At 31.2% G+C, this 12,148-nt stretch overlaps 1 protein-coding gene across 2 annotated transcripts in view; it reads left to right on the top strand.

The window, feature by feature from the left end:
• LOC119605943 (coiled-coil domain-containing protein lobo-like) overlaps positions 1-11,472 on the top strand; it is a 101,160-nt gene extending 89,688 nt beyond the window's left edge. For both annotated transcript variants that reach the window (XM_037959294.1, XM_037959295.1), the window contains 2 exons: positions 11,020-11,212; positions 11,276-11,472. In XM_037959294.1, the coding sequence (XP_037815222.1) occupies positions 11,020-11,061 (42 nt within the window). In that variant the 3' untranslated portion in view covers positions 11,062-11,212; positions 11,276-11,472. The remainder of the gene's footprint in view (positions 1-11,019; positions 11,213-11,275) is intronic.
• Positions 11,473-12,148: the final 676 nt, after the last annotated feature.

Consider the following 12,148-nt stretch of genomic DNA (forward strand, 5'->3'; position numbering starts at 1 on the left):
TATAAATACGATTTTCCTGAATTTTGCCTAAAATTGTTTAATAAACCTAAAATAAGTTTTTATAAATACAGCCGTAATTGATTATAAAATGGCGTTTTTCAAAATTTTTGTCCTGGGTCAATATTTGGCAAGCTTGATTAAAGTATAAAAAGGTCCTTTTTTGAGGCTTTTATGATTTTTTCCTATTTTTCCCGAAGGTTATATCATAAGAAAGGCCCTTGAGAGACGCTTCCAAAATGTTTGCGTATCAGTAAAAGTAATCGAAATTTTCTAATTTTTCGTAAATTTTTCAGATTTTTTACATTTTAACACAGATGAATTTAATATAATTCGTTGAAATTAATACACAAGAAACCTAATATCTACATATATATATATATATATATATATATATATATATATATATAAATCAATGTATGTTTGTTTGTACCTTATTGGAGGCTAAACCACTGAAGCGATCTTCTTGAAATTTTCAGTGTATGTTCCCCTATATCTGAAAGGAACTATATTCTACTTTTTATTTTGAAAATGCAAGTTGTAGGGGTACCACGCCCACTTCTTCAAAAGTCGAAAATTGGAGGACTAGAAACAGGGGGCGTGGCACCTCCCATCTATTTATATCAAAATGAATGTGTGTTTGTATGTTTTGACTTTATAGACAGCTAAACGGCTGGACCGATTTTTCTGAAATTTTCACAGTGTCTTCCTGTATATCTGGAATGAACTATAGGCTACTTTTTACATCAAGCTTTCAAGTGGGCGACGTGCCACGCCCACATTAAAATTAGTATTAAAAGTCGCATATCTCAGAAACTGCAAGAGTTGGAGTCCTCAAATTTTGTATGGGCAACTTTGACATCCATAAGAATATTTTTGGACAAAATGGGCGGAATGCCTATAGTGGGCGTGGCACCTTCCATATGAAGAAATTATTAAATCAGTATATCTGAGAAAATATAACAGATAGATTCCTTCCCATATGAACTAAATAGAATTAAATGTCTGGGAAACTATTAGGTAGAGCAAAAATACTTTGACATCAATGTGAACATTTTGGTAATAAATTGTCGAACTAGCAATTTGGAACCTCCCATATCAATTAAATGCAACAATTTTACATGAAAAACATTCATGTAAACATTTAGAGAAAAATGGGCGGACTTTCAATAGGACCTAGGCATCTCCCATATGAATTAAAAACAAAATTTCGTTTATATGGGAAACTATTATATTATTAAAATTTTTCATAGGTTACATTAAAATCTAAATTAACGTTTGGAAAAAATGGCGAACTTGCAATTATTTGCGTAGCATCCCCAATAAGTAAAAAATTTATATCTGGAAAACTATTATAGTTAGAATCTTCAAAATCGTAAAGTGTTTTTTTTTTATTTACATTGCTTTAAGTGTAGCAAAGCACACTGGATATAGCTAGTCTATATATATAAAAGAGTTGCGTTACTGACTGACTGATTTATCATCGCACAGCCCAAACGGCTGAACCTAGAATCATGAAATTTTGACAGTAGATGTGTTTGGTTTTTGGAAAAAACGGTTAAAACAGGTTTTCATAATTATCTTACCTAATATTAGTGATGCAAGAAAAATTTTAAATGCGCATGTATCTATCTTAAAACAAGCAGATGGGTGGGTGTCTGGTACTTTTTTGAAATTCGTACTTTTAAGGGGTGAAAATGTGTAACAAAGGTGATTTTGGAACCTTTTTTTGACCCTTTATAACTTTTTAACTAATAAACAATATAACATTTTTGTAAATATTTTGAATATATCTCCCAAAATTAGAAGACACCTGTTTCGTACTTTTTTAAAATTCAGCCTTTTTTGAGTATAAAAGGGAGAAAATTGTATTTTTGGTACTTTTTCTAGCACATTAAGAAAACTTTTTCGATTTATTGAAGTATTCATATTAAATTACGGACTAATTCTGTAATATTTATTGAAACAAAATATTTGCTATTTCACTGGTGAGAAAGTACCAAAAAGTACTAAAACCTATGTAGGACCAAATTTGAGTAAATTGTTTGGTACCTTTTTGGAAGCACAAATTTTCTGGAACAAATGAATGCAGATTTGAATCGTTTGAGTTTTATCTGTGATATATAGATTTAAATACGGAACATTTCGTAAACTTAATTCTCAAAAAAGTATATTTCTAAGCGAAAAGGGGAAAAATTGTACTATTTTATTAGTACATTCCACTTTTGGTAATTTTTCTTTCTTCAAATGATACTCTCTATGTTTTATAATATGAATTCAAAACACATGATTATTAAACATAAGATAAGATTTTTTAAGAGAGAACTTTTTAGTACTTTTTATCTCATAAATGGAACTTTCTTAATTTTTTAAAATATTCAACATAGGAACACATCCTTATTAAATGAGAAATTATTGAGAGAGATTTTTGTACTTTTTCGTTTTCCGATGGTACTTTTTGATATTTTTATATATTGAACATAGAAATATAAAATTTTAAATATAGGGACCTTAGTGAATGAGAATCTACTGAAAGGGACTTTCGGTACTTTTTCATTCATGAAATTAATTTTTTTGAATTGTCTATAATATTGAACACAGAAACATTAAATTTTTGATTAAATAAGAGGTATTTTATAGTACTTTTTTTCAAATAGTAATTTCGAAATTTTCCATAATATGGAAGCTAAACGAATGAAACTAAAAATACAAGCTTCTTCCTGAATGGGAATTTATTCACGTGATTTTGAACATAAAAAACTGAAACATTAAAAACATTTTAAATCAATTTTAATTTTCTATAAAAGTAAACAAAATTTTGTATGTATTTAATTTTGGTTAGGGTCAGTGATGCCAAGTGTAGGGATTTTTCCCTTTTTGTAGGGATTTTTTTCAAAAATTTCACGTGTAGGGAAAAAGGGAAAGATTTCTTACTATTGTCAAATTGTAGGGATTTTTCAATTTCATAGTTTTTAACAACTAAAAATATACTCTTTCATGTATTAAACTTTTAAATTAAAAATGAAATCAGTTTTAAGTGTATCGTTAGTAAAAATTCCGCTTGTAATTTCTACAATATATGTACCTACATATCGCTACAAGACTGGCATAATCCAAAATTCGGCTTTCTTGAACTAAGGTCTTCAAAACATGCGACATACTAAAATCTTTCATATAGATTTATGAAATTTCAAATATGTCTATTATTTTCGATGTGAAATCGATTTTTTGTAAACGTAAAAACTAAAACCCACGTTTTTGTGAATATTAGACAACTAAAAATTTAATTTCAATTTAGATGAGAAACATACATATTAACCTCAACTATCTGAATCTGGGTTTTTAAAACCCCTTGATTTGTTTAAAAGTTATTAAAAAAATAGTTAAATGTCATTAAATATTCATATCCATTTTTCTTGAAACGACTTTTTGGATTATGCCAATCCTGTAGGGCGATATATTCTGACTCCTTATAGATAGAGTAGTCGGGGGCTTAATGCAGTAACTAAGGATTGAAAAAATGAATTTAATCCCAGGAAAAACTTACATTAAAAAGTAATGAGTTAAATAGCTAATAAAACCTCTTTTCACTACTTCTTCATTAGCATTTTAAGTCATTATTTTAACACGGTGATGTCATTGGAGGCAAGTAATTCTACGAACGCTTACAAATAGGGACTTAAAGAAGTACTTGCAATTTCCCTTACAAAACAGTTGTTGAGTAAGTTGTTTTGTTTTTTAATAATAAAAAGAGCCAGCTAGAATACGAACCAGGGGCTTCGGTTTGTTAGTCAAATGTTCTACACACTGCACCACTGCTTAGCTATTTTATTGCGCGTCAAATAATGGTTTTCACAAACAAAACTAATTTTGTTTTATTTTTTTAAAACACAATTCTTAAAACGCAATTAAATAAAATGTGCAAACAAAATGACAAAGCCGAAAATACAGTACTTCTATATCAGATTATAAGAAATTCATTACTAGAGTACTTCTATGTAATGCAGACGGTAAGTAGTAGTCATTGAAAAGTAAGTGGTTATGGAAGTACAACCCATTACCGAGTTTTTGCTGGGATGTTCTGAAAATTTATAAAAGTAAACCGCGAAAAGTAAACGCAAAAGTAAACCTTATTTAAAATAATTATTTTATGAAAATTTTTTTGTTGGAGGCACATAAAATAAATTTTTATCACGATTCGATATACTGCCATAAATCTTTCAATTGTTTTTTTTTAAATCTTAACTGAAGAGTCAGGGTTGGAAGATTTGTATGATGTAAAATTGAAAGATAAAAAAAATTAAAATTTAAATTCTAGAAATTTCATTCCTAAAAATTAAAAAAAAATACATACATATATGTATATTATAAAACGGAGCTAATATTTTAGTTTTTGATGTTATTTTTGTATTTTTTTAAGATAAACTTTGAAAAAAATGGAAAAAAGTAGTGTAGGGAAAAATGTAGGGAAAATAAAAAGTGGGTGTAGGGAAAAAAGGGATTTTTTCTCATAAGCGTAGGGATTTCTGAAAAAAATCTCCTGGCATCACTGGTTAGGGTAGCGAAGCACCCAGGGTATGCTAGTATATTATAAATCGCTTTGTAAGTTTGTTTGTTTATTCGACAATCACGCCTCAACGGCTGGACCGATTTTCAAATTTGGAACATAGTTAGATCTATACTTGGAGAGTGTTATAGGCTATATTTTTTCAGAACTTAGACTAGGAGGGGGCAAAAAGGGGGTAACATGGGTGAAAACCTGTACTTTTGATAGTAAATACTGATTTTTTCTATCCTTAATCAAAAGCATTTTCAATTAAACTACTTAATTTGTTTTAAATATATATTAGCAAAGTACCGTTGCGAAAATTGGACCGGAAGAAGACAAAAAATAGGCCAAATGGCGAAAATCTGACAAAATTATAACTTTTGTGCTTTAAGAACGATTTTTTTCTATTCTAAAGCAAAAATATTATAAAAGAGGGTTATATGGGGTAGGTAGTTAATATGGGACTATCCTTATAAATTTTGGTAAAGAGATTTATATCTACATTAAAGTTATTTATGTAGAATATCGTCGTAATATTAGTGTTTATAAGTGAATTTGAACCATCAAGTCATTTTATGAAGGGGACTTTATATGGTGGATGCAGTGTTGCCAGAAAATGAATTTTAAAATATGCTAAAACTTAAAAAACTATGTGCTAAAATGTTCTACAGAAGAAAAAAAAGTGCTAAATTTTTTTAAATATATAAAAACAATATAAATGATTGCTTTTTCTAGTTTTATTAAAATACTGATTATGTAGTGCATGACTCCAATATTTCTGGCACTATATCATCATCGTTATCTTCATTTTGATATTTTTCAAATGATCTTATTTTATTTGCAATATAATTAGTTATATATTCATAAACAACACTTTATTTTGTAAAAGATTTTTAATACAAATTTCCATACAAAATTTGATTTATAAAACTTGTATAAATTTAAAATCTGTTTATGATTAAGGTCACTTAACAGCATGCATTTCGAATTTCAATTCTTTTCGAATTTGTATTATTGAACAAAAATTCAGCTTAAATACGATTTCGAATTTTATTTTTAATTATAGCCTTTGAAATAAAAAGCCTTTCAACTGCGGCATTAGAAAAAGGTGAAACGAGTAATGATAATACAAAAGTAAAAAATTCATTAAATGCATTTTTACCGATAAAATTTTTAAAATTAAGTAGCTAAAATTTTGCTCAAATATTTTTTATTCATGCAGTTTGTTTGGTATTGAAAGTGGGCCATATCGGTCCATGTTTTCGCGTAGCCCCCATATAAAAGACTCTAACACTCATAACTTGCTTCAAAATGATAGTAAAGCAATGACATAAACATGTTTTATAGGAACATAGTTCAAATTGTCAATTTTTTTTGGGATCGGTCCATACCATAAGTCAATTTAGAAGAAATCAAATCATAAAAAATATAATAAAACAAGTATTACCATCACCCTGACTATATTACGATTTATATATGATAAAACAGTTTAGAATAAATCCAATAAATGATTAAATTGTGGTAGCAAAAGTATCGATTTATATAGTATAGGTCCAATTTCCGAAATTCACTTGAACTTTAAGACACATGATTTGATAGTAGGTATAAAAGATTCGGCACAGCCGAATATAACACTCTTACTTGTTCACCATAATGTTGTTTTGTAATATACAACCACTGATTTTCAATAATATTTTTAATAGAAAACATATAAATATTTTTTATCAAGCAAATTATGCTAAGAAGCATTTAGCATAATTTTAAAAAACTTCAATGCATTTTCAGGATGCAAAATGCTAATACTAGCACTGAAAGTCCTAAAATGGCAACACTGGGTGGATGTGATCAAATGATGCAAATTTTTGCGTAAGAAATTTTGTATTTAATTCATATGGGAGATGTCAAAGTTTCATTGAAAGTCCGCCCATTTCTCTCTAAATGTTCACGTAAATGTCAAAGTTTTTCATGTAAAATTTTCTAGCTCTAATAGTTTCTCAGACATTCGAATTTTTTATTTAATTCATATGGGAGGTTCCAATTTGCTAGTCCGCCAATTTATTAGTTTCCAAGATAAACGAATTTTTGTATATTTTATTCATATGGGTGGAGCAACGCCACCCATTGGTAGTCCGCCAATTTATTACACAAAATGTTTACATGGATGCTAAAGTTCTTCGTGCAAAATTGAGGTTTCTAGCTTTAATAGTTTCCCAGATACACGAATTTTTGTACTTAATTCATATTCCTAATAAAAGTGCGCTTATGGGAGGCACCACGTCCCGTAAAATCTAGTCCACCAATTTATTACCCAAATATTCGTATAAAATTTGAAAATTTCAGCTCTAATAATTTCTCAGATATACGAATTCTTATATTCAATCCGTATGGGTACCAAGACCTTCTTCTCCTAAATATTCATATGGATTTTAAAGGTCTTTGTGCAAAATTTTGGTAAAATTTTAATATTTAATTCATATGGGAGGTGCCACGACCCCTATTGCTAGTCCACCCATTTTCTATCCTAAACATTCATATTAATACTAAAATGCCTCCGAAAAAAATGAGAACTCTACCTGTTAGATTTTCTCAGATATTCCCATTTAAGATTTTCTTTTTATAGAAGGTGCCACGCCCACTGTAGCTAGACTGTCAATTTTATTCCCATGTATTTATATGGATGTTAAAGTTGTCCATACAAAATTTTTTAAGTGGGCGTGACACGTCGCCCATTTGAAATTTTGAAGAAATGTAGCCTATGATTCCTTCCAGACATACAGGAAGACACTGTCAAATTTTCAGAAATATCGGACTATCCGTTTAGCTGTCTATAAAGTCCAAACAGTGTGTAAATAGAAACACCACTTTACGATTTATGAAGATTCTAGCTATATTAGTTTCCCAGTTATACGAATATTTAATTTAATTCATATGGGAGGTACCATACCTCCTATTGATAGACTGAAATAGGGTATGGTACCTTACATGAATATCAAAGTTCTTTCTGCAAAATTTGAGGATTATAGATCTAATATTTTCCCAGATTCATATAGGAGGTCTAACGGTTGTCCTGCAATTTATTACCCAAATGTTCACATAGATGTTAGAGTTGTGCGCGCAAAATTTGAAGATTTTAGCTTTAATAGTTTGTAAGATGTACGAATTTTTGTATTTAATTCATATGAAAGGTTTCGAGACTTTCTCAAGAATGAGTGCCAATTTTACTCCCAAATGTTCACTTTTATGTTAAATTTCCTTTTTGGAAAATTTAAGAATTTAGTTCTAATAGTTTCTCATATATAGGAATTTTTGTATTTAAACCATATGAGAGGTTCCAAGACCCCCTTTTGAATGTCCGCCCATTTTAACCCCCAAAATGTTCACTTTTATGTTAAATTTTTTTGTAAAGTTTGAAGATTCTAACTCTAAAGTTTCCCAGATAAAGGAATTTTCATTTAAATCAAACATTCAGATACATTTCAAGGTTATTCGTACAAAATTTTAGAATTTTAGATCTAATAGCTTCAGAGATAAACGAAATTTTGTATTTAATTCATATGGGAGGTACTACGGCCCCTATTGCTAGTCCGCCAATTTGTTTTTTACACATGAATGTGAAGTTTATTCGTGCAAATTTTGACGATTCTAGATCTAATAGTTTCCCAGATAAAGGAATTTTTCATTTAATTCAAATATTCCCATGAATTTCAAGGTTATTCGTGCAAATTAGAATTCTAGATCTAATAGATTCAGAGATAAACAAAATTTTGTATTTAATTCATATGGGAGGTGCAACGACCCTATTGCTAGTCCGCTAATCTTTTTGCTGTTATAATTCCTCAGAAATACTAACTTAAGGTTTTCTTTATATGGGAGGTTTCACGTTTACGATATAGGTAGCCCGCCTATTTTGTACGTTCATGTGGTTGTCAAAGTTGTCTATACATACGACTTTTAACCGTTATGTCAATGTTATATATGTTTTTCATTTACAAAGTGATATATCTCGAGATCTACATATCGTATCGTCATGAAATTTGGGATATTCCTTCAGAGTAGTGTTTTCTATAAATAGTTCGATATATATTTTTAATATTTTCTACTTTTATCTCGTACATCAATACCCAACATACATACCAGTGTATTCATAAAAATAATATGTCAGTTATCGGACAAAAATTAAGTTTCATTATAAATTTTGAGTTTTATTATTTGAATTATATATATTCTTGAATCTTATGAAAAAAATTTAACTAAACAACAAATTTTGTTTAAAATAAGGAGTGATATGTCATTGTTCATAAATTGTTTATAAAAAAAGTAATAGCTTTTTGAAGTCAAAATTTTACAAAGTCAAATTCTGCATAATGTTCATATTTTGGGATTTTTCTTAAGATTTTTTGCATAATATAATTTGTTAATAGGAAAAGACTGTACACCGGAAATGTAAAAAAAGATGAAACCGCCATAAAATTTGTATGACATACCCGGTATGTTGGATATTGATGTACGTAATTTTGCTCGGGAATAGACAAGACGGTTAATACTTATTTGGTATGTGGGCGTGGGACTTGAAATGATATAGATAGATAGATAGATAGATAGATAGATAGATAGATAGATGATAGATAGATAGATAGATAGATAGATAGATAGATAGATAGATAGATAGATAGATAGATGATAGATAGATAGATAGATAGATAGATAGATAGATAGATAGATAGATAGATAGATAGATAGATCGCTCGCTCGCTAGCTCGCTCGCTCGCTCGCTCGCTCGCTCGCTCGCTAGCTCGCTCGCTCGCTCGCTGCTCGCTCTCTCGCTCGCTCGCTCGCTCGCTCGCTCGCTCGCCCTCTCGCTCGCTCGCTCGCTCGCTCGCTCGCTCTCGCTCGCTCGCTCGCTCGCTCGCTCGCTCGCTCGCTCGCTCGCTCGCCCGCTCGCTCGCTCGCTCGCTCGCTCGCTCGCTCGCTCGCTCGCTCTCTCGCTCGCTCGCTCGCTCGCTCGCTCGCTCGCTCGCTCGCTCGCTCGCTCCTCGCTCGCTCGCTCGCTCGCTCGCTCGCTCGCTCGCTCGCTCGCTCGCTCGCTCGCTCGCTCGCTCGCTCGCTCGCTCGCTCGCTCGCTCGCTCTCTCGCTCGCTCGCTCGCTCGCTCGCTCGCTCGCCTCTCGCTCGCTCGCTCGCTCCTCGCTCGCTCGCTCGCTCGCTCGCTCGCTCGCTCGCTCGCTCGCTCCTCGCTCGCTCGCTCGCTCGCTCGCTCTCGCTCGTCGCTCGCTCCTCGCTCGATGATAGATCGCTCGCTGCTCGTGCTCGTAGATCGTCCGCTAGCTGATCGTAGATCGATACTCGCTAGGCTCGCTAGCTGCTCGCTCGTCGCTCCTCTCTCGCTGATGCTAGCTCGCTTAGCTCCGATATCGCTCGTCGCTCGCTGCTAGCTGTGATCGCTGATAGATAGATAGATAGATGGATTGGATGGGATGGATGGATGGATGGATGGATGGATGGATCGATAACTAGATGACTTCGTTTACCGTTGATATTTTACATTGTGATTTTAAAAGTTTTATAGACTTAAGATTGTTCCTATAATTTTACGAGATTCTGAAATATGGGCATCCTTCTTACCTTATGAGCAGATTTAATTTTGGGAATCTTCGAGAAACTAGTTCTATAATTATTCCAAGAAATTTTACACAGTTAATGAACAGATTATTTGTACTCGTGTCTCAAGACTATGGAAAATTTTGTGACTCAGTATCTAAATTCAGGAAAACTGTTTTGGTGAATTTATAAACAGTAGCTGTTATGTACATAACTACTGTTGAATTATAATTTTTTGATGATTATTATTATTATTATTATTATTATTATTATTATTTATTATATTATTATTATTATTATTCTTTTATTATTTTATTGTCTTAGTCTTAATTATTTTCTTATTATTATTATTCTTTATTATTCTTATTCTTCTTCTTATTCTTCTTCTTCTTCTTTATTCTTCTTCTTCTTATTCTTCTTCTTATTATTTCTTTCTTCTTTTCTTCTTCTTCTATTCTTATTGTTCTTTTCTTATTTTCTTCTTCTTCTCTTCTTCTTCTTTTTCTTCTTCTTCTTCTTCTTCTCTTCTTCTTCTTCTTCTTATTCTTGTTCTTCTTCTTGTTCTTCTTCTTCTTCTTCTTCTTCTTCTTCTCTTCTTCTTCTTATTCTTCTTCTTCTTCTTCTTCTTCTTCTTCTTCTTCTTCTCTCTTCTTCTTCTTATTCTTATTCTTCCTTCTTCTTTTCTTCTTCTTCTTTCTCAAACACTTCCACACTCCCCGCCCTTTAACTTGTCTTCTGTCTACTATTTAATTACCTTTTTGTATTTACCATATGATAAGTCTGGATTAATTAGGCCTTGAAATCATTTTTGTTGTTGTGTATTAAAGTTTTGTAAAAGTTATAGCACTAATGTATATATTATAAATTTGTTTTCAGTATGCAGATGAAGAAGTTTATCAAAGTGAACTGAAAGCTTAAACCAGCGGACTTTCTTGCTCCCTATTTAGTACCTTATAAAAATCGTAAACTCACTTACGAAGAATCGTGGGCTGCCTACAATGCCTGTCTTTTTGATTTAAAATCTCGTTTTGTTGGTCTTCTCAATGATTTACAACGGCAGTATGAAGATGTAAGTGTAAGTTTTAAAAATATGTATTCTATTTGCATATAAAAAATGTGTACATTTTTTCAGCTTACAACAGAGTCGAAATCATTGCAAAGATTTTTGAATAAATTTGAAAATCAATTTAATAATTATGACTACGAACAACTTGTAACTGAAGCAAAGGAAATTGGGTTAAACAAACGTATGGTACAGCAACGTTTGACTTTAACACATGAAGGATCCCAAAAGAAATATGAGAGCGTAAAGGAGGCATTGCTGCATGATTCCCGATTAAATCTACATAAACATTTTTAATATTTAAATATTTTTTTTTATAATTGCTTAAATAAACAAATTACATTTATAATAATATTCAAAGTACAATTAAAATTTAAAAAAGTTCAAAACGAATTACACACTACACAATTAAAAGTGATATTCCGTTGACATAGCAAAGTCGAATAGAGCCTTCAAAAATATGATAAACAGCGATACTACTTTTCCGTGATTGTTAAAAAAGTTCACGCACTAAATGTCTGTCCGTCTGTTTATCAAAATCAGTTTTTTGGAGGCCCCATATATGTACATGGGAATTCTTTTTTTGTTTTAGATTTTAAGAAATCAACTTTATGCATTAAATATTTCTTTCGTTTAATATTTTGAAAATTAAGTGATGACGAATTTTTATTCACAAGACTTGAAAGAAAACGTCCATAAAATTTTGTGGTCGAGAGTAGTTCCATGTTGGAGAAATAAACACTCAAAGTTAAAATTTCTCAAAAATGTGATTGAAACCAAGTAGTTTTTTTACAACTTTTTAATATTATGAGGGCGGCTTACAACTAAGATAGTCAATTTTGCTAATGTAAGCTGTATACACTTATTGAATGACTGTAGTCCATATTTAATTGTTGTGCGATTTATAAGTAAAGAATTACGTGGTCGCAATGTTTTGAAACC

This window comes from Lucilia sericata, unplaced genomic scaffold (genome assembly GCF_015586225.1).
Source record: "Lucilia sericata isolate MDLA Ls3-8-SP2 unplaced genomic scaffold, ASM1558622v1 Contig000538F_arrow, whole genome shotgun sequence".
NCBI classification, from domain to species: Eukaryota; Metazoa; Arthropoda; class Insecta; order Diptera; family Calliphoridae; genus Lucilia; species Lucilia sericata.